Source organism: Psittacula echo (assembly GCF_963264785.1).
Source record: "Psittacula echo genome assembly, chromosome: 24".
In the NCBI taxonomy this organism is placed as follows: Eukaryota; Metazoa; Chordata; class Aves; order Psittaciformes; family Psittacidae; genus Psittacula; species Psittacula echo.
Window position 1 is genome coordinate 4403096 of NC_137759.1, and position 24788 is coordinate 4427883.

The following is a 24788-nucleotide window of genomic DNA, read 5'->3' on the forward strand; positions in this document are numbered from 1 at the left end:
ACTTCTTGCAAAGACTTTCTCCATCCTCTCCACCTTTCTCCTAATATGTGACATCTCAGCTCAGTCAAATGTGTCTCTTCTCTTTGTGGAGATCAGTGATCAGTGGTGTTCCTCAGGGGCTGGTTGAGACTGAGATGAGCTCTTAGGCAGAAGCTCTTCCCTGTGAGGGTGCTGAGGTGCTGGCACAGGGTGCCCAGAGAAGCTGTGGCTGCCCCATCCCTGGCAGTGTCCAAGGCCAGGTTGGACACAGGGGCTTGGAGCAAGCTGCTCCAGTGGAAGGGGTCCCTGCCCGTGGCAGGGGCTGGAGCTGGATGAGCTTTAAGGTCCCTTCCAACCCAAACCTCACCTTGTCCCCTTAGCTGCTCCCTTCTCGCTCCTGGAACTGATGCCATCTTGCAAGATCCCACGTTCCAGGCAATGACCCAGGCTTTGTGATATGGGACATGCTTTAATCTGGAGAGCCTCTTCCCAGCTCCTCTGCCTGTCTGCCCTCCCTTGGGCAGGCAGCGGGGTCCAAGGGTATTGCACTGAGATTGCTGAGAGGGGCAGTGAAAGGGGCAGAGGCTATCACAGAAGCTGAGCCTGCACCCTTGGGGCCCAACTGCAAGTGTGTTATAACCTTTATAAGCTGTGGCGAGGAAGCAGTTCTGCTGCTGGTGCCACCAAAACAGGGACATGGGGAATCTGCTGAGCATGTCTGAGAAGATCCGGTTGATGAACTTGAGGCTGGTCCTCCCTGCCTTTTCCTGTGTCACCTCGGATGGATGCTGATGACACGGGCTATGTTTCTGAGAAGCCCAAGTGGAGAAGCTGTGGCTCAGAGGCACGTGTCTATTTATTGCCTTGGCTGGTGTGGGGCTGTGACTGTTGGCAGAGGGACAGAAACCAAGAGCTGGGCAGGGAGGATGGGATGGGAGTGCTGGCATCCTGCATCCCTCCTGCTGTTGGCTCAGCACGTGTGAGTCAGGGCCCTGGGGTGGAAGGAGATGGGATGACTTCGCTCCATTCTCACAGTGAGGGTGAGTCGGAAGGGGCACCCAGGCAATTCTGGCTCCCCGTTGCTCTACCTGGGCACAGGAAGGCCCTGGAGCAGCCCAGACAGGCTCCATTCTGCTGCCAGCTCTTTTGCTTTTGGTACATGACTTTAGCTCCAGGGCTGCAATTTCATTCTTCCACACATAAAAACACAGGCGGGTGACTTGGGAGCCTTGCTGATGCTGAACACTTAGATAATCCCTGTCACTCATGACTCCACAGGGCAGGAATCGTGTCCTCTGCTTGGTTTGGAAGCTGTTTAGCAAATTGCGGTCTGGAAGAAATAATAACAGCAGCAGGAGACGTGCTAAAACTGGATGTGCTTTACACAGCCAGATGAAAGCATTTGTCTCCATTGCTGCTGTAAAACCTACCGGGAGCAATGTACCCACTCTCCTTCACCTCTACAGAGCTGTAAATGTCTCTATTTCTTCATCAGGTAGGGCAGGAGCTCCAGGCAACCAAAAAGCATCGGGAGCAACAGCAAAGACGGATTGCTCCCCACGCGAGGTGTGGCTTTGAAGTCTTAAATGCCTGAAATACCCACTCTTTACAACATCACAGCCCTGGTGCTTGTGCAGATCAGGCTCTAGAGGAGCAGAGCTCAAGCCTTGTCAGGTCTCAAAGCCCAGGAGAAATTCTCCATCAATCCATCATCGTTGAGCAACCACCCAGGCACTCTATTATCTTTACTTCAGGCAGGATGCCATACCAGCTAACCCAAGAGTCTTTGTCAGTCTGACCACCCTGGGCTTGTTTGGAAATGCAGGCAGGTTTAAATCAAATGCCTTAATTGCTAATAGGAACAGCAATAAGAGCAATAATTAAAGGAAGTTCTCCAAGAGCTGTCATCTGTCACATGCGCTTCGTGGTGCGGTTGTGTTGTGCCACAGGGATTTGATACCTCAGCAGGAGTTACCTGCTGGATGCACAGGGCTAAACAGAGACGTAGAATCCCGGCCTGGTTTGAGTTGGAAGGGACCTTAAATCTCATCCAGCTCCAACCCCTGCCACGGGCAGGGACCCCTTCCACTGGAGCAGCTTGCTCCAAGCCCCTGTGTCCAACCTGGCCTTGAGCACTGCCAGGGATGGGGCAGCCACAGCTTCTCTGGGCAACCCTTCTTGTAGATGAAAATAGGAAGTACCCAAGTCAGGAGAGAGAAAAATCCCCTTGTTCCTGGCAGCGCGGAACCAGCCCAGCCAGGGCTCTCAAACACAGCAGAGGCTGCCTTGAGTCCCATCAGGTTTCCATTGAACAGACCCAGAGCAGGGAGGTAGCTCTTGCCAAACCAAACCCCTGCATCCAGCAGCTTCTCACCCTTCCTCACTTGCAGGACTGTGGACTCTGAAGAGATGTGAAAACAGAAGGAGATAAAGTTCCTTTTCACTTGGGCTGAGCCTGCAGCTTTGCATCCCGGCTGTCAGGAGCTTGGCAGTGCTCTGCACGCAGGTCGATGGCTTTATTTAAGGTTGCAATCCTTTCACAGAGTGGTGCAAAGCTTTGGCAGGAGACAGCAACGGTTTGGGCATGTTCTGAGAGACACTTAAGAGCAGAGCCTGCAACAGGCCTTGGGAACCAGAGGTTTCTTCACCAGTGGCAGTGTTGGTTTGTTGGAAGGGATATAAGAAAGAAGGCAAGCAGGAAATAATCCTGCCCCATCTTCTGGTGGTCAGTGACTTAATACTTCCTTAGCCATAGGTCCTGGACCATCATGTTTAACCAGTCAGAACAGACCAGTCCTGTCTATGTTTATCTCAAGCTTTTAAAGGTGATTTTTTGAGGTCATATCCTGTGGAAATGACATTCAGCTTTAATAGGTGCTGGGTGAAAAAGTACCTCCTTTTGCCTATCTGCTGCCTGGTGGCTGCATTGGGTGCCCTCCATGTGGGTCAGTTCTGGAGTGGGAAATCATGTTCCCTGCTCCCATCCTCCAGACCCTTCACTGCATTTCCCTGCAACCTCCCCATCCCATATGGGTCATTCCCAGTGCACATCCCTGTGCCTTGCTCAGTTTCCTATCTCTATTCAAAGGACCACATCCCATCCCAGATGCTTTGAAACCTCTGCCTGCCTACAAGAAGAAATGGAGATCCCTTCCTAGCAGAGAGCATCCTTTGTGATTCAAACTCAACCCCTACAGATACAAGCAATGCTTGTGTCCTCCTGTGAGCTATGTACCAGCCCTTGCCTGTGTGCCCATGCCTGCACAGTAAAACACATCCATGTCAAGAACGTGCCACTCTCCTGCAGATCCTGATCTTGGTGGCCATAACACAGAGCTGGATGCATCCCTGAAGATGTCTTGTCCTCTCTGCACACTCCATAGGAAACTCCTGATGCCCTTTGCTTAAAGACCTTTAAGACCATCAAGTCCAGACATTAACCTGGCACTGCCATGTCCACCACTAACCCATGTCCCTGAGCACCGCACTTCCATGTCTTCTAATTACCTCCAGGGATGGTGACTCCACCACTTCCCTGGCAGCCTGTTCCAGTGCCTGACAGCCCTTCCTTCTGGAGAAGAAATTGTTGCTAATATCCAATCTAAACCTCCCCTGGTGCAACTTGATGGGCAACCGACAGACCAAAATCTAGTTAGAAGCTGGTTGGGAACATGCCTTCCATTGAAGATCCATTCCTTCCCACATTGGCCCTCTCCAGCATAGACATTTTCCTTTATTCACTGAATAACTCCCTGTTTCTTCGCTGTATTGTTCACTTTTTACATTTCCAGCTTTCCCTTTCCCAGAGGGACTAAACCCCATCTCTAAATAAGAAAACCAACTGGTCCTGAGAGCTCAGGAGTCTGTGGGCAACTGGGAGATAAATCTGAAGGGCCCAAAATAGCCCCAGGTTGGTGCAATTCACTTGACTTCCTGCTTGCATCAGGACTGAGTTTGGTTCTGAAATAGCTCCAAGGTGTGGGATCGACCCTGCCTGCCTCTGACCTGACCTGGGGCCCCATCCCAGCTCCAAAGGCAAGTGCGAGGGGAGGATGCGGTGCTGCTGTGTGATGCCGTGGTGGGAAGGAGGGAGCTTTCCTAGTGCCAAGCTCTTTCCCAAGCCCACCCTTGTGAGGATTCCTGCCCACACCCTTGCAGGAGGGCGAGAAGGTTGCACAAGGGCTGGTGATGGAGGAGGCTGCCCTGGGAACACAGCTTCCAGGGTAAGTCCTTGCTTATCTCCCCAGCGCAGCTCCCTTGTTGAGACTGGAAACTGGGATGGGAACTGGGAGATGGAGCCATCCCACCTGCAGCGTGCCTCTCCCTGTGACACCTGTGGGACTGTTTCCCAAAGATTGGAGTTTCCCAAACCCTGTTTTCATGGCCTGAAATCTCCCTGCAGGCAGTGAGAGGAGCACAGCGGCCCCCTTGTGCTCTGGCATGGAGGGGGTGACGAGGAGGAACCCCAGTTTATCCCGGGATGCTCTTGTTGTGATGTTACTCCTGAATATGAGCACAAACACACCCCAGGTACAACCCTGCTGCCTCCTTCTCCTCTCCCTATAGCTGAACCCATTCAACCCTTTGTTTCCAAGGCACTGGTTGCAATGGAAATGATGCTGAGTGTGTTTGCTGGGAGAAGCTGGGCTGAAGGGCAGTGCTTTTCACCAGAGCAGTGGTGGATAAACACCTTCCCCACTCCATGGCTCAGCTTCCCTACTGGAAAGGTCGAACAGGGATGTGGAAGGTGCCTCTAGATCTGCTTTGAGATAGGAGCTGGGTGTTGTTATCTGGTTACGCTGCATAAGGATGCCACTACCCACAGCTAATTACAGCAGGGCAGAGAGAAGCCATCCTGGGCTGAGGAGCCCCTGCACTGGGATTAACTCCATTTTCAGCGTGCAGAGGAACCTGCCTCCTGGCTGGGTGTTTCAAACCGGGTGCAGGCTGTTGTGAGGGATGGAATGCAACAGGTAAATTCCAGGGAGATTGGTTGACATTTCCTTTTCAGTCCCTGACTGGCTGATAAAGTATTAAGGTGCAAAGCACACAACTTGCAAGGCTGTTGTGGTGCAGAAAGCTGGAGGGAGAGGCCAATGTCCCCTCTGCAGCATTAAGAGAATCATGGATAAAGGAGAAACTGTGGAAATATGAGAGGATTGTGACTTTATCTTACACTGAGGAAATACTGTGTGTGGAGTGCCAGCCTCTGGAGTGCCTCTGCTTAGGCACTAATCCGGATACACAGTGCTCGGACAGCAGAAGACACAGAGATGGCTCTGGAAGTGCCTCCATCTCCCTGCTGCTTGCTGGGAGCCCCCAAACAACTGGAGCTGCTGTTCCAGGCAGTTCCCCCAAGTACCTGAATGCTGGTGGTATCCAAGCCGCTTGGGCACCTCCGTGTTGTCTCTAAATAAGAAAAGCTGCCTGGACGTAGCGTGTCCCCTGGACAAGGGTCTCAGAGCCGCGGCGGGAGCAGCAGCATCACCCCATCACCCCGCAGCAGCCCCGGGGACTCCAGTCCCGCTCCCCAGCCCCGGTACCTCCGGGCCCGGCGTAACGATGCTGCCCTCTGGCGGCACCAGCGCAGCGCTGCAGCGAGGTGGCGGTCGGGGAGTGCCGAGGTCGGCACATGAGACCTGAGGGTTTGATTGAGCTGAGCTCTTAGGCAGAAGCTCTTCCCTGTGAGGGTGCTGAGGCGCTGGCCCAGGGTGCCCAGAGAAGCTGTGGCTGCCCCATCCCTGGCAGTGTCCAAGGCCAGGTTGGACACAGGGGCTTGGAGCAAGCTGCTCCAGTGGAAGGGGTCCCTGCCCGTGGCAGGGGTTGGAGCTGGGTGAACTTTAAGGTCCCTTCCAGCCCAAACCAGTCTGGGATTCTATGACTACATTAACCTCATTTGCCTACTCCTTTGGGGCAGTTACTGGGGTGCATGTGGACACTGGATTTTTTGGTCTCTCGGTAGATGCCTTATGGACTTGTAAATCTTCAGTGAATTGACCTGATCATACCCTTCACTGGACATCTCCAAACTGAGCTGAGGGTCTCCGGAGCAAGTTGTCTTATTGACACAGTTCAGCCATAGAATCCTAGAGTCCCAGACTGTCTTGCTAGTGCCTTCCTCACAGAGAAGAGCTTCTGCCTAAGAGCTCATCTCAATCTCCCCTCTGGCAGGTTAAAGCCATTCCCCTTGGCCTGTCCCTACAGGCCCTTGTCCAAAGCCCCTCTCCAGGTTTCCTGCAGCCCCTTTAGGCACTGGAGCTGCTCTCAGGTCTCCCCTTCAGGAGCCTTCTCTTGTCCAGGCTGCCCCAGCCCAGCTCTCTCAGCCTGGCTCCAGAGCAGAGCTGCTCCAGCCCTCGCAGCATCTCTGTGGCCTCCTTTGGACTCACTCCATCAGCTCCATGTTGCTCTCGTGCTGTTGCCCCAGAGCTGGATCAGGGCTGCCGGGGGGGGGTGCTCCGTGTTCTGAGGACAGGGAAGTGTGAAGTGGTGAGAAGGTCCTTGCGGTGCAGAGAGCAGTAATGGCCTGTTTATTGTACAGGGTTCACTCTCGGGATGCTCTGTGCTAGGAACGAAGTAGTTAAAGCCGCGCAACTCACAAGCAGCTCGTGTTGTGTTGTATAACAGACAGATAACACGTTATTCCCAGCATCTGTGCTCCAGCTTGGGCGAAAAGCTCCAGACCTGAATTTCAACCCGTGTCAGCATTTACAGTCCAGCCTTCCCGTTGCTGTCACTTAACACAGTAAATTATCGGCTTCGTGTTAATCTGCCTAAACATCGAAACTCTCGGAGCCGTTTAAATGCATCCACCAGACACCGAGTCCCAGGAGCAGCTTTAAAAGCCATGCGCTTAAAGCAGAGCAGGGTTTTGTGTTTGAGGACAAACAGAGAGCTCAGCTCCCGAGGGAGCTTTGCAGCCCACGGGACGGGAGATAAAGCCGCCCTGGGATGGGCGGAGGGGGGGGGGGAAGCATTGTTTTCTACAAAGAACAGGAAACGAGCCTCAAAGAGTACATGAAAGAGACCTTAAAACAAATGCAGATCAGCAAAGGGGGGACCTGCAGCCCAGCTCCCAGCTGTCTGCCCAGGGCAGCCCCAGGAAGCTGCTGCTCTGGCCTGGGGGGGAGATGAGGGACCTTGGGGTCCCTCCCGAGTAGGTCTTGGTGAAGCCAAAAAGACCCGGGTTCACCCTGCAGAGAAGGGACCCGGTTATGGTTGGGCTCAGTGATCTTGTGGCTGGACACCACGATGTTATGGTTGGACTTAATGATCTTAAAGGTCTTTTCCAACCTAAATAATGTGATGATTCCATATCTCCCCTGCTACTTCACCCGTGGGGATAGGATTAACCCAGCCAGGTCAATAAGAGGATGCTCTGAGCCTTGCAGCTGGACCCATCCCAACCATGGGCTGCTCCTTCAGTGCCACCACCACACATCTCATCCTTCACAGCATCTGCCCACCTCCACCCAGACTCGGTGCTGGGTGTTTCAGAGTTACTCCTTAGGGGCACGCTGAGGAGATGGTGACTGGTGCGGTGCCCCATGGACTGGTCACCCCATGGTGGGGGCTCAAACGGAGCCACCGTCAGAAGAAGGGAGATCACAAAGATGCAGGAATGCAGCAACACTGAAGGGATTTCCTTATGGAGATGTCCCTTATTTGCTCTTAAAGATGAACTAACTGGGTTTAAACCCCTCTGCTGAATGTCCCCGTTTCATTTTGCTGCTCCTAATAAAATCAGGCTCCTGTTAGAGCCAACTGGCAAAAATCATCTGCAACGTACCAGAAAGCCGTTTCCTCCCATACAAGGCAAGCCAGTGGCCTCCTGCCAAAGGGGACAATGGGGGACTCTGAGGCTGGTCCTGTGAGCCCTCGTGTTCCTGTTTACTTGGAGGCTTGGTCCTTGATCAGAGAGATTTCTCTGGGTGTTTTTGAAGCTGATTTTAATGGAGCCATTGGCAGCAGTGCCCACATCCTGCAGGAATCCTGCTCCTGCGCGGGGAATGGTGGCAATGCTTGAACCTTCCCCAGCCATATGCAGAGTCCCACCAGCTCCACGGCTCTCCTGAAGCGTGGCTGGGTCCAATGGCACTGCCTGGGCCTGGCTTTCCCACAGCCATGGATCCCATGGGCTGCAGGATTCCTGGCTCACCACGTTTGTACCCGGAGCACAACCGTGGGCTGCCCATCAGATGAGAGAAGGGAAAAACATCACGGTAACCCCCACTGTGGCTGTTATCTCATCCTTCCTGGAGCAGAAAGCCTGACCAACACCCACCCCGGCTTTATCAGCCACCCCGGTCCCAGCACTGCTGGCAGGCGCAGCCTCAGCAGTGGCCAAAACAGGAGGCTGGGGATGGGAATGTGGAGCTGAGGATGGGAATGTGGGGATGAGAACATGGTGCTGGTGATGGGAACATGGAGCTGGGGATAGGAACTGAGATGGGGATGTGATGGTGAGGATGAGAACGTGGTGCTGGGATGGGAACATGGCACTGGAGTAGGGAACATGGCTCCTGAGGATGGAAATGTGGAGCTTGGGAATGGGAGCATGGCACCTGGGAATGGGAATGTGGTGCCTGGGGATGGGAATTTGGTGCTAGGGATGCAAATTTGGTGCTGGGGACGGGAATTTGGTGCCTGAGGATGGGAACATGAGACGTGAGGATAAGAATGTGGTGCCTGGGGTGGCACTGCAAATGGGAACATGGCGCTGGGATGGGCACACGGTGCCTGGGGACGGGAATACGGTGCTGGAGAAGGGAACACGCGGCCGGGGCCGCTTTCCCGCCTCCCCTCCTTGACTCCCCGCTGCCGAGCGCTGCGGGGCGGGGCCGAAAGGGGGCGCTGCCGAGCGCCGGTGCGTGCGTGTGCGTGTGCGTGTGTGTGTGTGTGCGTGTGTGCGTGAGTGTGTGCGTGTGCGTGTGCGTGTGTGCGTGAGTGTGTGCGTGTGCGTGTGCGTGTGCGTGTGTGCGTGTGTGTGTGCATGCGCGTGTGCGTGTGCGTGTGTGTGTGCGTGTGCGTGAGTGTGTGCGTGTGTGCGTGTGTGTGTGTGCGTGTGTGCGTGTGTGTGTGCGTGTGCGTGCGCGTGTGCGTGCGTGCGTGTGTGTGCGCGTGTGTGTGCGCGTGTGTGCGTGTGTGCGCGTGTGTGCGTGTGCGTGTGTGAGTGTGTGTGCGTGTGCGTGTGTGCGTGTGCGTGAGTGTGTGCACGTGTGTGCGTGTGCATGTGTTTGTGCGTGTGCGGGTGCGTGAGTGTGTGCGTGCGTGTATGCGTGTGCGTGCGTGTGTGCGTGCGTGCGTGTGTGCGCGTGTGTGTGCACGTGTGTGCATGTGTGTGTGCGTGTGCGTGCGTGTGTGCATGTGCGTGTCCACGTGTGCGTGTGTGCGTGGCTTGCACATGTGTATGCGCGCGTATGCGCGTGTGTGCGTGTGTGCGCGTGTGTGCGCGTGTGCGTGCGCACGCGTGTGCGTGTGTGTGCGTGTGTGCATGTGCGTGTGTGTGTCCACGTGTGCGTGTGTGCGTGGCTTCCGCATGTGTATGCGCGCGTGTGCGCGTGTGTGCGTGTGCGTGTGTGCGCGTGTGCATGCGTGTGCGTGCGCGTGCGCGTGTGCGCGTGTGCGTGTGTGTGCGCGTGTGTGCGTGTGCGTGTGCGTGTGTGCGTGCGCGTGTGCGTGTGTGTGCACGTGTGCGTGTGTGCGTGGCGTGCGCGTGTGTATGCGCGTGTGTGTATGCGCGCGTGTGTGCGTGTGTGTGTGCGCGTGTGTGCGTGCGTGTGCGTGTGTGTGCGCGTGCGTGTTCGCGTGCGTGTGCGCGCGTGTGTGCGTGTTCGCGCGTGTGTGCGTGTGTGTGAGCGTGCGTGTGCGCGCGTGTGTGCATGCGTGTGTGTGTGCGTGTGTGCTTGTGCGTGTGTGTGTGTGCGCGTGGTGGCGCAGCGCTGGGCGCGGCCGGCAGGGGGCGCGGCGCGCGCCGCCTTTGTTGCCGTTGGCGCCTTCCCTCGGCCGAGGCGGCGGCGGCGGCGCGCGCGGGAGCGGAGCGGAGCGGGGCGGGGCGGCGGGAGCGGCGCGCGGCGGGCTCGGCTCGGCTCGGCTCGGCTCGGCTCGGCTCGGCTCGAGGATGGAGATGAAGAAGCGGCTGACGCTGGAGCTGCGCAACAAGAAACCGGGCGAGGTACCCGTGGGGCCGGGGGGGGCACCGGTCTGCACGTGTTGCTGGGGACGGGGGGGGTAACGGTAACGGGGAGTGTCCCGCGGGGCCCCCGCACGGTGAGCGCGGTGCTGGGGAGGCTGCTTCGGGGGTGCGGAGCGCGGCGGCTGAGAGTCCCCTTCCTCCTCCTCTTCCTCCTCCTCCTCACCCCCCCCCCCTCCGGCATGGCGGCGTGCACGTGCGCGGCGGGGCCCTGGCGGCGGCGGCCGCTCCCGTCCCGTCGGATCCTGTCCGGTCCCGCCCCGCGGGGTGACCGGTTGGTGCCGGGCCAGGCCGGGTCCCGCCGCCCCGGAGCAGCCGAGCAAGGCCGGTGCGGCCCCGCGCAGCCATGGCGGCTCGGCCATGTTTAGCGGCCGCCCGGGCCTGCCCCGTCGGGGCTCCGCGGGGCCTGCTCGGGCCCTCCCCGGCTGTCAGCGCGGGGCTGAGCGCGGCCTCCCCGGTGCGGAGCTGGCTGCGAGCTGCGCTTCCCCCTCGCCCTGGGGTCCCGCCCGCTCCGCTCAGCGCCAGGCCCAGGGCATCGCTCCCTCCCCGGGCGTTCCGGTTCGCCCTCGGCCCTTATCGGTGCCGGGCCGGCGCCGTGCAGCGCGATAGCCGGTGGCTGTCACCCTGCGCGCTGTGGCGTGGGGCGCCTGGGCACGGGCTGCGAGTGGAGGCTTTGGTAAAGGTTAAAGCCGGTTTATGGGTGCAAAAAGGGGTTTCCAGGCCCAAAATGAACCGAGGCGGCGGAAGGTCCCTGTGAGGGCGCGGGTTTGACACCAGGGGCTGGGTGAGCGGGGTCCGAGCGTGCCCTGGGGCCGGAGCGTTGCTGCTGGGTGATGCTGCCCCGGTGCAGTGCCCCAGGACACGGCCTACGCTGGGTTAAAGCTGCTCTTGGCCGAGGTACTTCATAACCTGGTAACGTCCAGGCTCCCCCCAGCAATCCAACAGCAGCGGAGGCTCGGCCTCGGCCGCCTTCGCACCCACCGGGTTGGTTGGAGGCTTGTCTGGGTGCTGGGGGCACAACGGGCTCAGCTGCGGAGCTCCCGACCGCTTCCAGAGTCTTTAAGCGATGTTTCGCTGGGAGCTGGTGCTGCAGAGGTGGCCCAGGAGCCCCGAAAAGGGGGGTTAAATGCAAAGGGATGTTAAAATGACTCCCTAATAGTTGGCTGATGTGAGCAAGAGAGATAAAATGGGAGTGCTGCGAAGGAGGGATTTGGAGAGCATCGGGAGCCTTCTGGCCAAGGCTGAGTTTGCATCTTGCTGTGAAGAACGTGTGGGGTAAAAGTGAGTTTTGGAAGGGGCCTTTGGGAGCTGGGGCTTGAGCTTAGGTGGGGGAGAAGGGGGTGCTGGGTGGGTTTACCCTGCTGGTGCTTGGCGGGGATCAGGTTGTGCTGGTCCTGATGCTACAGGAGGGGTGGTTTCTGTGCTGGGTCACCAGCTAGTGATGGCTTCTGCGTGCGTGGCCTCCACTGGGCAAACTAGTAGATGCCATCAGTGGTGTCTGCATCATGAGCCTGAGCAGCATCATCTGCTTTAGAGACCTGCCTGGGCAACTGTGTCACCTCTGCATGGAGACTGTCACAGGGAAACAAAGCCTCTGGAGGCAGCTTTTCCAGCACCCCCAGGCACAGGGAGAAGTTGAAGGGGCAAAACCAGCTGACCCTCTTTGGTCTCCTGTTAGTGAAGCCTTAAATGTTGGCCCTGAGAGCTTTTTGATGCTTTGTATATGGAACGTTTTGATACAAGCTCATGATTTGACCCCCTCATGCTTCTTGGTGGAGAAGGTTCTTGGCTGGTGCAGTGGTTGCTCGTTGCGTGGCTCATGCTTAAAGGGTAAAAAGTCCTGACCACCATGAGGGATTCACCCCTTGTGCCCTCGCACAGGTCCTTTAGCTTTAAGATCTCGTGTGGCCCTTAATGTGGGTAAGGAGGAGCTGCTGCTTTGTGGTGTGGGACAGGCTGGAGATGAGGCTGGCCGGGTGTGCTCACCGCTGCTGGTGTCTCCGTTGGCAGGTGAAGGAGCTGGTGCTTGATAACTGCCGTTCGGACGATGGGAAGATCGTGGGTCTCTCCTCAGACTTTGAGAACCTGGAGTTCCTCAGCATGATCAACATCAACCTGCTGTCCGTCTCCAACCTCCCCAAACTCAACAAGCTCCGGAAGGTGAGCCAGCCCCGTGCTCCCGTCCCCAGCAGTCCTTGCTCTGACGCTTCGGCTGTCCTGTCCCTGGGTGTTTTTCCTGTATTTCCCAGAAAAAAGCCATTTGATTTTGGTTTTTCCTCTGTAGCTTACACTTGGAGTAAGTGACAGAGGTGGTTTTCTTAGCAACAAAATGCTTTTGAGCTCATTTTATGTTTAGCATCCTTTCTCTGTTGCTTTTGCTGTTGTGCTACTGTCAGGAGCTTCAGTAACATAGACTCATGGAATGGTTTGGGTTGGAAGGGACCTTAAAGCTCATCCAGCTCCAACCCCTGCCACGGGCAGGGACCCCTTCCACTGGAGCAGCTTGCTCCAAGCCCCTGTGTCCAACCTGGCCTTGAACACTGCCAAGGATGGGGCAGCCACAGCTTCTCTGGGCACCCTGTTCCCCAAATATCAAATTATGATGTTCAAAAGACCATAAATGTTTGGGATTCTGGAGCATGTGCCCCTGTGTCCTGCAGCATGGAGGTGGCTGGGAGTGCTGCGGGCAAGGGGTTTCAGGTGAACACTTGAACTGCAGCTCTATGGTGTGGTCTAAGGGAGGGGGTCTGGAGCTTGAGTGCTCGTTGTAGTCCAGTTCTCAGGGCAGTTTTATTCCCCTTGCTGCAAACTGAAGCCCTTTGTGACTATGTGATATTCCCTCCTGGCAGCTGGAGCTGAGTGATAACAGGATTTCTGGTGGCCTTGAAGTTCTAGCAGAGAGAACTCCTAACCTGACACACTTGAATCTCAGCGGCAACAAGATCAAAGACATCAATACCCTGGAGCCCTTGGTGAGTGAAAGGCTGCGCTGGGATCTAAGGGATGATGTTGTTTCCTTTGGGGAGTGTCTGTGCAGGAGTCCAGCATCTTGGCAGCCCTTTGTGGTTCTCATGGGAACAGATGAGTGGGTCCAATTTGGGGCTGGGGTAATCGTTAATGGTTCCTCTGTGTGGAAAACCAGCAGCCAGTGGCTAAAAGCAGCATGAAATGAGGCTGGTTGAGTAAAACTGTGGATGCAGTGCTCAGTATCCATGTGAGAAAGGACCTTTAATGGGTTGAATGCAGTTGGAGGGAGGTGGCACCTGAGGTATCATGGATGAGCTGCTTGGGTTCCCATTGCCTTTGCACTGCCCCAGGGAAGGCTCTTGCCTTGTGATCCTGACTCTGTAGCTCAAAGGTGTGATCTAGGGCATTGCCTCATTAGTTGGTCCCTCCAGAAGAAGCTTGAAGCCGTTTTACTCCTCCCTTGCTTGACCTGCTGCACAGTGTGAGGATGGGAGCAGGGGAGCTGCTGTGGCTCTGCTGGAAGGCTCACAGACACTTTCTGCGTGGTGCTTTTGGGTTTACCTCATGTTTTGGGCAGGATGAGTCCAGCTCAGTGATTCCTCCTGCTGGGGAGAGCTGGGCTTGTTGCCCACCCTGTTCAGAAGAGAGTATGATTTGGATGTGGTTTCACAGGGAGCTGTGTCCAAGGTGGGGAAACTAGGACAGAGGAGCTGAGAAGAAGTCTTCTTTGCCTACAGTTAGCAAGGGCAGTAACTCCTCTCCGTCTGAGGAGCACGTGGTGCAAATTAAGCATGCAGAGGCACTTCTGTACTAGATGTGGGTAGCAAACCAGCTGTCCCATGATGGTTGCCTGATCTTGAAACAGTGTCAACTCACCAATAATCTAATGAATTGATCTTTGCAGAAAAAGTTGCCAAACCTCCATAGTCTGGACCTCTTCAACTGTGAGGTGACGATGCTCATCAACTACCGGGAGAGCGTGTTCACCCTCCTGCCCCAGCTCACCTACCTAGACGGGTATGATGCTGATGACCAGGAAGCCCCTGACTCAGACCCTGAAGCAGATGGCGATGCACTGGAAGATGAGTATGAGAATGGGGAAGGTGAGGGTTTTCTCTTGGTTTTCTTGCTGGGGAAACAACCCCATTTGGCCATGGTTACGTTGCTAAATAAATGGTGATTCTAACTTGCCACTAAAACGGGGGCTGTCTGGGTAACCCCCCTCCCTCCTTGGGCAGGCCGGGGAAGCTGTGAGAATCACTGCAGGCTGACAGGGCTTGTTGCTGGCACTCCTCATGCATTCTTGCTCTGATTTCCTGCCCGCTGCTCACGTAGCACTCGGGTTGGAGGTGTGAGTGTTGGGGAGCCATAACACTTACTTCCTCTCCTTTTGTTAGAAGGTGAGGGTGAGGAAGAGGAGGATGCTGATGAGGAAGATGATTTGGATGAAGAAGTCATCGATGATGAAGAAGATGAAGATGATGATCTGGAAGGTGAAGAGGAGGAGGATGGAGTAGATGATGAGGTGAGCCTTTCTGTCTTTGGTTTGTGTTTGACAGCGTGTTTGTCCCTTAACGTGGTGACCCATCCGACCAGGCACTTTGGGTGGATCTGGGAGTGCTGCTGCGTGCTCCCTTTTCCCATGCCCCTTTTGACTCATTGTGTACAGAGCGTGTCAGGTCAGACCCGTTTATTGCTCAGCCTGGTACTTCCAGGGCTTCCAGGGACAGAGCTGTACAGCCCCTTTGTAGGGATGCTGGAAGCTGGTCAGGCACCGATAGCTCCTCACTGCTTGGCTTGTATGTGACCCCCTGAGGCTCGAGTAGGGCTGGAGCAGAGCAGAAGGAAGATGGTGCTGTGGAGGTACACCTTGCTGGTGGGACTGTGATGCTTGCAACAAAGCATCTTGTTTTGACTCCAGGAGGAAGATGAGGAGGAAGATGGTGAGGATGATGAAGAAGATGAAGCCGATGATGGTGAGTTGAATCCTAACATACTAAGTGCTTGCAAAGCTGCCTCAGCCTTCTCACATCTGCTGGTTCTGTAGAGCTTCCCAGGCTGCAGGGCCGTGCTGTTGTTGCCTGCAGATCTTCCCTGATAAAAAGTGCAGCCTTTTGGCTATGGGCACCACTAAAGCTGCTGCTTATGCCTAAGCTGACTGTTGGATAGTGGTTAGAACCAAAGGGTCATACAGTGGTGGTGGGGAAACAGGCTTCAGTGCCTCCTAATACCAACCACGCTGGGTAAGTGCTAAATATCGAAGAGGCAAATTGACTAGAAAACCAGTTCTACGTCAAGTTCTAAGTAGCTTGACCTGGTTTTCTTGTGCTGGAGGAGTACTTCTGTCACAGAAGCTCATGGTGGCACTGTGTGTGAGGAGATGCTCTTGGAGACACACGTTCCTCTCCTTTCAGCTGTAGGGGAGGGTTGACCCTTCTTGACTCGAGTGCAGACTCCTTTGGCTATAATGCTCTGTGGACACCTGAATGAATGTTTGACAGTGACCCGTGTGACTTCACATCCCCTTGCATGAGCCTGGTCCGAAGGGACTGAATTATGCAAAGACATTTCTAGGGGTGCTCAACCAAGAAAGGCCCATTGAAACATGGGGTGTTTGGAGGGCAATAGGAAACAGTTAATGCCTCGTGCCAGTCCTGACTTTCCTGGGTGCTGCGAGGAGCTGGGCAGGGTGGATCTCTGCTCCGGAATGGTGCTGGTCTAGCCTGTGCCTGTTCACCAGCAGCTCGAAGCGCCAGTTCAGATGCTGTTCGCACAAGGCTGAACTGAGCTTCACGCTTGGCCTCTCTTTGCAGACCTGCCACGAGGGGAAAAGAGAAAACGAAATCTAGAGGATGAAGGAGAGGAAGATCCAGAGGAGGAAGAGGACGATGAGGATGACTGATCCCAGCAACCCAATCAGTTTTACAGACTCTGACTGTGCTTGTCTTAACCTCCCCGTTGTGTCTATGTGAGACTGTAAATCCCTGTCTCCCGCTCCTCCCCCCTTTGTATGGCTGCAGCGTCCACAATATATTTTTTTAAGATGTAGAATCCTGTAGGCATTCAGGGGAATATTCCACCCAAGGCTCACTTCTCACAGGTACCCATGACCAAAGGCTTTCTCCGTTCTGTGGTTTGTGCAGCAGTTTGCAAAAACGAAACAAAAACACCCCCAAAACCCCACCAAAAAAAAAAACACACAAAAAAGAAAGAAAACACATACAAAAAACAAAAAAACACCCAGAAAAATGTATTTCCTCCTCCTCGGGTATCTTTTGTGTCTGAAATCAGCTTTGCCACACTGGACCCAGAGCTCCAGCTCCCACCCTGCCCGACAGCAAAGAAGGCATTTGCTTATCCACATGCCCTCAGCCCAGCTTTCTGAAGACGCTGGAGCCACCTCGAGCACTGGGTGCAGATCTGGTTCAATGGACTCCAACGCTCCCTGAGGTCTCTCTGGTCAGAAATAGGGGTGATGTGATCTCTGGAGATGCTTGAAGATACTTTAGTGCTGGGGACGGGGGGTGCCTGGGGTCTTGGGAGAGGGGGGGTGGCTGCTTGCAAGACCTGGTACCTCTGACGATGCACCTTGCAGTAGCCCTGCACTTGCTTTCCTATTGGTTTCTTATAAACTGGAATCTTTTTCCCAGTGGCCACCCAATAACTTCCACTTGGATGTCCAAATAAGCCTGATTTGTGTGTCTTTGCTGTGATGAGGCCTCTTGTCACCCTGTAGCAGCCTCTGCCTTTAGGAAGAGATAGGAAAATAGCAGGTGAAGGGGTACTGCACTTCTGTCAACCTCCGTTTCGCACTGTACAGAACACGTTCAACCAGTATCACTGTGATGCACCTAACTCGGCGTTCCCCGGGCGACCGTGTTAGCCTCGATATTCTCAGGGTCCTTCTAGCCAGTACCAGCTCTGGACGGTTGCCTCAGCGCTAGCCTGGTGTACGCATCCTCCTCTTCCTCCTCCTCTTTTCTTTCTTAGCATGAAGAGAAGTGCATTGATCAGAACCCAGCTCTCTCCCACTCGTGTTCATGCTCTGATGGTGCCGCAGAGCAACGTGTCCCCGCACCCCGTGATGGCTGGAAGGAGGAAGCAGGGATGAGCCACGTGTAGCTCCACTACGGAGGGTTCCTCACCCTTTGCCCACCCTTCCTCTGCCTGGAGGTGTTCACATCCATGAGCTTCACTGGCCCCGTGGCACCCAAGGGATGGTAACTGGGTGCCGTCGAGCTGCTCCTCCTGCTCCTCCTGGATGCACTGGCACTTTGTGGCATTCCCGGTGGGCATCCTGCAGGCACGCAGAAGGGAGACTCGGCAGCGGTTCCTGCAGAGGAGTGGAGTGCGTTGCAGCACATCCCAGTTCCTGTTGCTTTGGTCTGGTCTTGCTGTCGTCTCGTGTTGTACAGTAGCTGTAACCATTCGGAGCAGAATTAGTCCTGTAAAATGCAAACTGAGTAACTTATAAATGTTAAAGGAATTTTTTTAAGGAAAGAAATTTCAGAGCAGCAGTTACTTCTAATTAATTTTTTTTTTCCCTGCATTTTTAGCAGATTGTATGGATTTTCTATTAGCCTAGTGACTGTCAGGTTGCGATTGGTCAGATTAGTCCCAGGAATAAGGATCTCCAGCCCCTTTTGTATCTTTTGTTACCAAAATTTGGATAAAACTTTTAATAAAGACTTCAGTTTTTACAAACCCATCGCAACGAGCCTTGTCTTGGCTGCCTCAGCTTTGGAGTCTCTTCTGGGAGCTGAGACTCAGAATAGACTCATAGAATAGGTTGGGTTGGAAAGGACCTTAAGCTCGTCCGGTTCCAAGCCCCTGCCATGGGCAGGGACACCTTCCACTAGACCAGGATGCCCGAGGATGGTGCAGGATGCGCTGGGGCTCTGTGTCCTGCTCTGCATGGAGTTCTCACTGCGTTAGGTCTCAGCAGCTGGGGGGCTTCAGCACCAGCATCTCATTCACTGCCTGTGTTCCTCTGTGAGGGGGGGTCTGTTCTGCACCAGGGGGCAGCTCCAGGCCCTGTGTGGACTGGAGCTGGGAGGCTTGAGGTGCTCCTGCAGTCCCCCCCCTTTTAAATACAGCCTCTTTGCCCCCTCCGCACCCAGATGTGGGGCAGTGGGGGCTGTGGGGCTGCCCTGCTGCAGCCCCATCCGTCTGCCCAGCTCTGTCCATCCAGCCTGGGTTTCTCTCCATCCTTGCTCTTGTGGCCCCTGGTGCTGCCCCTGGGGCTGGGGAAGGAGGCCCAGCACTGGGGTGCAGGCAGGAATGAGCCCGGGGGTGCTGCCTGCCCCTGTGCAGGGGTCACAGCAGGATGAAGGCTGCACCCAGATCCCTCCTGAGCACCCATCCCAGGGCAGCGCTGCAGGGACCGGGGCTCACCCTGTGCCCCCTGCGTGGTGCACCCCAGGGTGGGTGCAGGTGGGAAGGGGAAGCCCCTGCTCCCATGGGATCTGTGTGCTGGGGGGAGTGTGGCTGGGAAAGGGGCAGCTCCACAGGCAGGAGCCAGGGATGAACACTGGGTGCTGAGCACTGGGTGCAGAGCTGTGGTGCGCGGAGCAGTGGATTCTGAGCAAGGGATGCTGAGCAGTGGTGCCGGTGCTCCCATCCTGTGCTTGCCATAGGCAGCGTTGGGCCCCGTTCCGCAGCATCCTGCCTGGCTCAACCCTTTCCCCTCGCAGGGCCGGGCTCAGCACCAGCACAGCAAAGTGGGGCCAGGACTCACTGCTCGGCTCCCTCGTGGGGAGCAGGAGGTTGCACAGCTCCCAGGGATGGGGACCAGGCCATGGATGAGCTGTTGGGGTGCAGCAGCCACCCTGTTCCCTGTGGGCTCCCCACACCTCTGAGGGGTTGGAAGCAGAGGCTCCATCTCTGCTTCTCACATACGCACCCCCCCATCTGCCCCTTCTTCAGGGGGGGACATCCTTAAGGGTGGCACCGCTCCTCCATTGCCAAAGCTGGCACCGACAGAGGCGCTCCCGGCCGCTGCTCCTGTACAATTCCCGTTTATTATTCCAAGACCTCATTCCAGAGAAGTCCACAAACTCCTGAGCAACCCAACCAGGCTCCCCCAGAGCCCCTGGGGCTGAACAATGGAACCTTGAGGGGAGGGAGATGCGGGGCTCCAAGTGCTTGAGAGTTTCCAAAGAGAAAAGGGAGGGTAGAAATGAATCAGCAAACATCGTCCCCTCCGCCGCCCCGAGCTGGGGATGCTCCCGGTACCCAGGAAGGGGTCCCTGCCCCAGTTGGTGGCAGGGGGCTGTGCGGTGCCCCCCTGCCTGGCTGCAGGGAGGGATGGGGAGGCGCAGGAGCAGTCCCATGGGAGCCAGGGGCATCAGAGCTGGGAGTACAGGGAATTCTCCATCTCCGGCGTCAGCTTGGTGTGGAAGGAGGCGAGACCCACCCCGAAATCTGGAAGGGAGGGAATCATAGAATCAGCGTGGTTGGGAAGGACCTTTAAGAGCATCAAGTCCAACCGTTCCCCAGCACTAAGGCCACACTAACCCATGGCACTTAGAGCAGTCAGCACTGTGGCCAAACCTCTCACAACCCAGCGTAGGGGCATGGGGAGGACACACGGACACCCCCCCGGGGCATCACTACAGGGTGAGGAACCAGGGCCTGGAGCCCGATGCTCATCCCCGCAGCTCTGTCCCTTCGCCAACAGAGGCACGGGGTGCACACTGCGCAGGGCAGGCTGCACCCGCTCCCCATCAGCATCCCTTACTCCGCACCAGCATCCCAGCAGCCAGGATCCCTCCCGCTGCCCCCCCCAGTGGGGCCGTACCCATCTCGGTGTCCATGCGGCCGGGCGGCGGGGGGTTCTTGCGGTGGTCCTCGATGTGCAGGGTCATCTCCTCGCGCGAGGCGCTGGAGTAGGGGCACTGCATGCAGGTGTAGCGGCCCCGCGTGTGCTCCCACACGATGCGGCTGTTGGAGGAGTGCCCTGCAAGGACGGGCGAGGAGGGAAGCACAGCGCTCGCCCCCCCCCCGCGCCATGGGAGCCGTGCTGGGTGCAGGGTGCTCGGTGCCATGGCTCGTGATGGGTGCCACGGGGCTCGGATCAGCCGGCGCCAACGGGGGCAGGAGACCCCTCACTCCGAGCCCCGCATCCATTGGAGGTTCCCTTCCCAATGGAAGAACGCCAAATGTGGGAGCAGGGAGCGAGGCTGTGCCCCCCCCGGCCCTGACATCCCTTTGCTGGTCACCTCTCCGCATGGAGCTAAGGACAGCAGTTTCCAACCCTGCCTTGGAGCTGGGGGGACTGGGGAGGACTCGAGCCCAAGCAGCTCCAGCAGCTCCTTCTCCTGCTGCTTCTGCCCTCAGAACCAGGCTGGGTGCTTCCTGGGGGCACACAGCCAGTGACCCCCGCTGTCTCCGAGCCTACCTGGGCAGCATCCCCTCTCCATGTGGCTCCCACAATGGAAGGAGCCTGCCCTCCCCCTGTGCTCCCCTCTACTCTCTGGGGAGCATCACGGCGCCCCGTGGGGCCTCTCCCATCCCCTGCAGCCCCCACCACCACCCGCCGCCCCCCCCGAGTGACAGAAAGCAGCCCCCAACCAGTAGGTGCCAAACTAACCTGGAGTCACTCCTGAGCCAAAGCATGGGAGGAGTGGGCTGACACTCACACCTGCGGAGGGAATCGAGGGGCAAGACAAGCATTAGGGCTTCCCCTCCCTCAGGGGGAACACGTGGGGGGGCAGGCCTGGCCCGGCCCCCCGCCTCGCACCCCCAGCACGCCGGGGAGCAGCGGGGCTGGGATAATTTGGAGGCTCGGTTTTGGTGTTCGCTGGCGCTTTGTCCAATAGAGCATCCCTGTGGAGGGGATGCGGAGGGCAGCGGACGTGGGATGGGGCTGGGGGGGCGCAGAGCGGCCCCACGCGGGGCTGGGAGGGGGATCCTGGGCTGGCCGATGCTGGGTTCTCCTCCGGGAGCTGCTGGTGAAGGTGGGAGCAGAAGAAGCTTTGCCCGGACGGCCCCACGCGCTCACCTTGGCTTTTCTTCCAGACGGCGTTGGAGACGGGGGGGCCGTGGCCCGGCACGTAGGGCCGGAGGCGATGCTGCGCCGCGGGCTGGGGCAAGCTGTAGGGCGAAGGGTGCACGTAGGACAGGAACGGCCCCGGCACCGAGGACGGGGGTGGCCCCGAGAACCGAGTCAAGGACGATGGCCCGAAAAGGCTGGGCTCCAGCAGCGGGAAGGGGTGCGGGGCCGGCGACACCAGCGGCAGCGCCTCCAGCGAGCCGGGCAGCTCGGGGAGGCTGCTGGGCACCGGGGCAGTGTCCGCACCGGGCACGATGGCTTCTTTCTCCAGGGGCTGGATAACGCTCGGGAGCTTGGGGAGCCCCTCGGGTGGCTTGGCCGGGGGGTCCTTCTCCAGGGCAGAGGTAGCGGGCGGGATGGGTTTGTCGGCTTTGGGGGGTGGCGTGGGGCTGCTGGCGCTGTCAGAGCAGACGTGAAGGTGCTTGAAGAGCGAGCGGTGTGTCCGGAAGCGCAGCAGGCAGTTCTCACACCTGCAGGGCCACCAGTCAGTGTCAGTGTGTCAGGGATGGGGTCCCCTCCACATCACCCCCAGAGCATCAGTGACAGCATCCCCTCCACATCACCCCCAGAGCATCAGTGACAGCATCCCCTCCACATCACCCCCAGAGCATCAGTGACAGCATCCCCTCCACATCACCCCCAGAGCATCAGTGACAGCATCCCCTCCACATCACCCCCAGAGCATCAGTGACAGCATCCCCTCCACATCCCCATCCAGTCCTAGCCCCAGGGTCTGCAAATGTAGGATCTTATGTGCCTGGGGCTGTTTGGGAGCTGGTGGCTGCCCACATATAGGACATGTTATGGGAGGGGTTTGCAGGGAGATGGCAGGTCTCTTTATCAGGGCCTGTAGCGACAGGACAAGGGGAAATGGGTTTAAATTGAAACAGGGAAAGTTCAGGTTGGAGATAAGGAGGAAGTTCTTTACTATGGGGGTGGTGAGGCACTGGCACAGGTTGCTCAAAGAAGTGGTAAATGCTCCACCTCTGGCACTGTTCACGGTCAGGTTGGACAGAGCCTTGGGCAGTATGGTGTAGTGTGAGGTGTCCCTGCCCATGGCAGGGGGCTGGAACTGGATGATCTTAAGGTCCTTTCCAACCCAACCCATTCTATGATTCTCTGATGGGATGGGGACCAGCGGGACTCACTTGAAGTAACGGTTTGGCTTGTAGTGCACCTTCATGTGGGCCATGAGGTCCTGCATGCTGGGGAAGGTCTCTGTGCAGCCCAGTGTGGGGCACTGGAACGTTTTACCTAGGCAAAGAAATAGGGCAGAGATTCAGCACCAACGCGGCTGCGCTGCCCCCAGCCCCACAATGGGTCTCCGGCACCTCCTATCTGATGCTGTGCAAGCATCTCCTGGAGGTCCAGGCTCCACCTCAGCTTCAAGCCCCACTTTGCCTCCTCCCAGCCAAAGAAAGCTCACCCTGGAGCGATGCGGGGTGTCCCAGCCTTACCCTCAAGCGACTGCGTGGGTCTGTAGTGGACCTTGTGGTGGTCCATCAGCTCCTGCATGCTGGGGAAGGCCAGCCTGCAGCCGTAGCTCGAGCACTGGTAGTGCTTCCCTGCAAGGACACAGATGCGTTGGCCTCATCCCTGCCCCGGCTGCTGCTGCCATGGCCATGGGGCAGGGCTGGGGCTCACCTGGGACAGGTCTGCGCTTCAGCGGCCGCAGCTCCTGCGCTGGGGTCCCCACGCTCCCCGGCACCGGCGCCTCGCTGCTACCTGCGGGGAGAGGAAGTCAGAGACCGCGCGCAGCCCGGGCCGGTGCTGCTGGGCACAGGGACCTCCACAGGGTGGGGAGAAACCTCATGGGGCTCAACAAGGGCGAGGGTAGGAAGTGCCCCTGGGGAGGAAGAGCCCCAGGTACCAAGCACAGGCTGGGGGCTGCGTGAAGCCAGGCTGAGAACATCGGGGCTGCTCAGCCTGGAGAAGAGAAGCTGCGTGGAGACCTCGGAGCAGCTTCCAGGGTCTGAAGGGGGCTACAAGGATGCTGGAGAGGGGCTCTTCATCAGGGACTGCAGCGATAGGACAAGGGGTGATGGGTTCAAACTGAAACAGGAGAAGTTCAGGTTGGAGATAAGGAAGAAGCTCTTCCCTGTGAGGGTGCTGAGGCCCTGGCACAGGGTGCCCAAAGGAGCTGTGGCTGCCCCATCCCTGGCAGTGTTCAAGGCCAGGTTGGACACAGGGGCTTGGAGCAAGCTGCTCCAGTGGAAGGGGTCCCTGCCCGTGGCAGGGGTTGGAGCTGGATGGGATTTAAGGTCCCTTCCACCTCTAATGACTCTGTGATTCCTACCCTTTACAAACAGGGGTGCACGCAGTTGGGGGGGGTCTGGCTTGGAAGGGGCTGGAGCCCCCCAGGGTGGTTGGAGACGGGATGCTCTTTGCGCTAGAAAAAGCTGCTGGTATGAAGGTAAAGCCGCTGGTGTCTCGAACACACTGGGTGGTGCCATGTGTACAGCCATGCCCAGCCTCAGGGAGCTCCCCAATCCACCTCTGGGGTGGGGTTTGGCCAAAGGGACCTCACAGCAACAGGAGCAAAAGCTTCTCCCCTCCATCCTGCCCCAGCCCCTCTCAGCAGGCACAAGGGACTCACCTGCCCCCTCTCCAGTGTATTTACCCCGCAGGGAGAAGGTGGGCACAGCCTCTTCCTTCTCCGTCTTCATGGCCTGGCCAGTGGTGGGCACAGGGTGATGCACGTGCTGATGGAGTCTTCTCCTGGCGATGCTACACCGAGCGCAAGGGCGAGAGGTTAAAGCCTGGCATGAAGTGATGTTGACTGCCTCCTCCTTGATGCCCCATGGGACCCTCCCACCGGGGGACCCCGAGGGCAGGAGATCCTGGCTTCTGAGGGGCTTTGCTACGTTCTCTGCCAGGGAGGACCCGCTACCAAAGGCAACACTTCCCAGGGTACTCTCCCCATCCACTCTATCCATGGTTTCAAAGGGTTTTCCAGCCAAGAGGAGCAGCAGGTCCCATTGCACGACCGGGAGCACTGGCAGCAGGGCCCAATGCTGATGGGCACATGGGGATGGTTCCTTCACACAACCTACATCAGGTGGTCCCCCAGGTTAAACTGGCTTCACCGGGCGCCAGGCTCTGACATGCACAAGTCAAACACTGAGTCCTAGTAAAAAGCATCTGAAAAGTCCCTCACTTCAGGAGCATCCTCAATAGTGTCTTAATGTCAAAGTTAATAATAATAGCAATAATAGTAATAATAATAATTTGAATGATAGAATGGCTTAGGTTGGAAGGGACCTTAAAGCCCATCCAGCTCCAACCCCCTGCCTTCCACTAGAGCAGCTTGCTCCAAGCCCCTGTGTCCAACCTGGCCTTGAACACTGCCAGGGATGGGGCAGCCACAGCTTCTCTGGGCACCCTGGGCCAGCGCCTCAGCACCCTCACAGGGAAGAGCTTCTGCCTAAGAGCTCAGCTCAGTCTCCCCTCTGGCAGGTTAAAGCCATTCCCTTGTCCTGTCACTATGGGCCCATCACAGCAGTGCTGGGGCTGCAGAGTGGCTGCAACTCACACATCTGCATTGGGGTAGAGGGTTAATATTTCCCCAAGAGCTCAATGACTCCCAAACCAAATGTCCCT

At 57.2% G+C, this 24788-nt stretch overlaps 2 protein-coding genes across 4 annotated transcripts in view; one reads left to right on the forward strand and one right to left on the reverse strand.

Annotated features, from left to right (window-relative positions):
- LOC308229673 (acidic leucine-rich nuclear phosphoprotein 32 family member B-like) overlaps nucleotides 1–17843 on the forward strand; it is a 99938-nt gene extending 82095 nt beyond the window's left edge. The window contains exons 2-8 of one of the 3 annotated variants that reach the window (XM_080633850.1): nucleotides 10068–10150; nucleotides 12179–12328; nucleotides 13018–13140; nucleotides 14040–14238; nucleotides 14533–14660; nucleotides 15057–15111; nucleotides 15949–17843. In XM_080633850.1, coding sequence (XP_080489976.1) covers nucleotides 10097–10150; nucleotides 12179–12328; nucleotides 13018–13140; nucleotides 14040–14238; nucleotides 14533–14660; nucleotides 15057–15111; nucleotides 15949–16037 — 798 coding nt within the window. In that variant the 5' untranslated portion in view covers nucleotides 10068–10096 and the 3' untranslated portion in view covers nucleotides 16038–17843. Of the gene's footprint in view, nucleotides 1–8380; nucleotides 10151–12178; nucleotides 12329–13017; nucleotides 13141–14039; nucleotides 14239–14532; nucleotides 14661–15056; nucleotides 15112–15948 lie in introns of those variants that run through there. The other 2 variants (XM_080633849.1, XM_080633848.1) reach the window with 2 other exon arrangements.
- A 1638-nt stretch (nucleotides 17844–19481) lies between these two features.
- On the reverse strand, nucleotides 19482–23875 carry ZNF414 (zinc finger protein 414; the record flags this gene model as incomplete). The annotated part of the gene is made up of 8 exons (XM_080634220.1): nucleotides 23785–23875; nucleotides 22833–22913; nucleotides 22646–22753; nucleotides 22337–22442; nucleotides 21138–21658; nucleotides 20727–20777; nucleotides 19935–20093; nucleotides 19482–19558 (listed from the first exon to the last, which is right to left on the reverse strand). The coding sequence occupies exons 1-8, from the start codon at nucleotides 23852–23854 to the stop codon at nucleotides 19482–19484; spliced, it is 1173 nt and encodes a 390-aa protein (XP_080490346.1). The 5' UTR covers nucleotides 23855–23875.
- Between the last annotated feature and the right edge of the window lie 913 nt (nucleotides 23876–24788).